Genomic DNA, 2,296 nt, shown 5'->3' with positions numbered 1-2,296 from the left:
AGGGATCTTTCCAAGGCACAAATAGCATGAGCACCGCTCAAACCCTGTCGGCACCCAGCCGCCACAAGCAGCGTGTCCACTCACTAAAGAAGTCAAATACGGTGCGGAGAACGCACCACCCCGAATTACCGAGTCACAGTCCAAATGGCAAAGGCACACAACTGGCAGATGGGACAGTTCCCAGTTTCGTGTGACCCCGTCCTTCGGCTAGCTCACGATGCGAAGGGTTACTTCAGTGCAGATTGGCCTGTGACCCAATCTGCTCCTGCTGGACAGCCGCCAGCAGGATGAGGGGACATCACTCACACCACCGCTGCCCGCTTCCTAGCATCGCCCACCTCCCTGCCGGGAGCCGTGCAGGAAACAGTCCCAGAGAGTGTTCCCGCTTCACTCCCGTCGTCTGCTTCCCCTGAGGGGACACCGAAACTGATCCGAGGCCCACAGATACGTGGAACAGCCTCCAACCTCTTTGGCCTCCAGGGAAAAGCAAGTAAGGGCACCCCACGGCTGAAATGAAAAAACCCTCTCCAAGGGCCACCGAAATGGGAGCACAGGGACGCTCACGCAGCGCTCCTGGGAGTGAAGACTGTCCGGCGACATCCGCTAAAGCTAGACACCCACGCTCCCTAGGGCCCTGGACTCCCCGCCTCCAGACGCACGGCCCTCAGAAGCGCCCATGTGTATCACTACGGTTCTCACAAGGACATTCACAGCAGCCTGTCCACAGAAGAGACAATGCAAATGTCCCCAACAGCAGACGGATGCATCGGTTGTGGACCGCTCACACAGGGGAGCAGCACGTAGCAATGGAAATGAGCAAATGACAACAAAGAACCCCTGGATGGGCCTCGGGAGGAAACGCTGAGGAGCACCTGCAGCCGTACGCCATGCAAACCAAGTTCGAAAGCAGGGCGTCTGTCCGTGATGTCAGTAGCAGGGGCATCGCTGGCCTTGCAGGAGGGAAGGCCGGAGGTGCAGTAAGGCACTCTCCCTCGACCAGGTCACTGACACGAGTCCCTGTGAGCATGGCTGTGTGGCCCACCTGGGACCATGTACCCTCCCCACGTGTGTCATAGTTCCGCAGATAACACACCGCTCCTCCCCATCATCCTGTTCCTTCCCACCTGTCTCCCTCCCCACTCAGCCCTGTGCTCCCCCAATCTGCCTCGGGCACCCAGCCTCCACAGCCCCTCCGCTATGGCCTTCGCTGCTTCTTGGAATGCCTGCTCCCTCCACATTCTTGCTCTGAAACTGCCAATCCCCGAGTCCCCCCAAAGCCCTTTTGATTTCCACTGGAAGCTCCCAGTAGGTTAGAAACATAATTTCCTACTTCAAAAAATTCACAACTAATTCTGCCATAAAATGGAATGAAATTCTAATACATTCAAGATTACGAGAAGACAAGCCACATACCAGGAGAAAATGTTTTTAAAAGACACAACTGATAAAGAACCGTTACCTGAAATATACAAAGATCTCTTTAAAAATCAACAATAAGAAAACAGTCCAATTATAAAATGGGCAAAAGACAACAAAAATTTTACTACAGATGGCAAATAAGCATCTGAAAAGATGCTCTACATCTTTCGTCATCAGGGAAATGCAAATTAAAACAAGAAACCACTGCACACCTACTGGAATGGCCAAAATCCAAAACACTGACAGCATCAAACCCTGGCAAGGCTACAGAGCCGCAGGAGCTGTCACTCACTGCCAGTGGGAACGCAAGGCGGTGTAGCCAGCCACTCTGGAAGACAGTTTGGCAATTTCTTATGAGATGAGACACTCTCTCACCATGCGAGTCGGCGATTACGTTCTCGGCGTTCATCCCGGGAAGTTGAAAACGCGTGCGCACAGCTGTTTACAGCAGCTTTAGTCATTGATTTTCCAGCCCTGGAAGCAACCAAGGCGTCCTTCAGGGGGTGAGGGGGTGAACAACCGGCGGTCCTCCAGGCAAGGGACTGTGGCTCAGCGGCGAGGGGAAGTGAGCCACCGGGTCGCGGAAAGACATGAAAGGACCTTAAATGCCACGACAAGTGACGAAAGCCAGTGGAAAGGGCTACGTACCGGACGATTCCAGCTCCACGGCATTCTGGTTCCAGCTCCACGGCATTCTGGAAAAGGCGCAGCTGCGGAGACAGTGCAAAGACCGGGGGCGGGCGGCGGGGGCGGGGGGGGGGAGAGGGGTGAAGGGGCGGGCGCGACGCCGTAACAGGGCAGTGCGACCGCTCCGGACGCTACATGGCGACGGGTACATGTCAGTGGACATTTGGCCAAACCCACAGAATGCGTAACA

The 2,296-nt window shown here is 55.1% G+C and overlaps 1 protein-coding gene across 8 annotated transcripts in view; it reads right to left on the bottom strand.

Annotated features, from left to right (window-relative positions):
• PPP2R2D (protein phosphatase 2 regulatory subunit Bdelta) overlaps positions 1–2,296 on the bottom strand; it is a 25,471-nt gene that overhangs the window by 16,472 nt on the left and 6,703 nt on the right. For 2 of the 8 annotated variants that reach the window (XR_002783374.1, XM_023538040.1), the window contains exon 1: positions 1,795–2,147. The exons of the other annotated variants lie outside the window; for them this stretch is intronic. Coding sequence is in view for 1 of the 2 variants with exons in the window: in XM_023538040.1 (XP_023393808.1) it covers positions 1,795–1,880 (86 nt within the window). In the remaining variant the exon portion in view is untranslated. Of the gene's footprint in view, positions 1–1,794; positions 2,148–2,296 lie in introns of those variants that run through there. 8 annotated transcript variants of the gene reach the window in all.

This window comes from Pteropus vampyrus, unplaced genomic scaffold, assembly GCF_000151845.1.
Source record: "Pteropus vampyrus isolate Shadow unplaced genomic scaffold, Pvam_2.0 Scaffold211, whole genome shotgun sequence".
Taxonomy (NCBI): Eukaryota; Metazoa; Chordata; class Mammalia; order Chiroptera; family Pteropodidae; genus Pteropus; species Pteropus vampyrus.
This window is presented reverse-complemented; position numbering and strand designations above follow the sequence as displayed.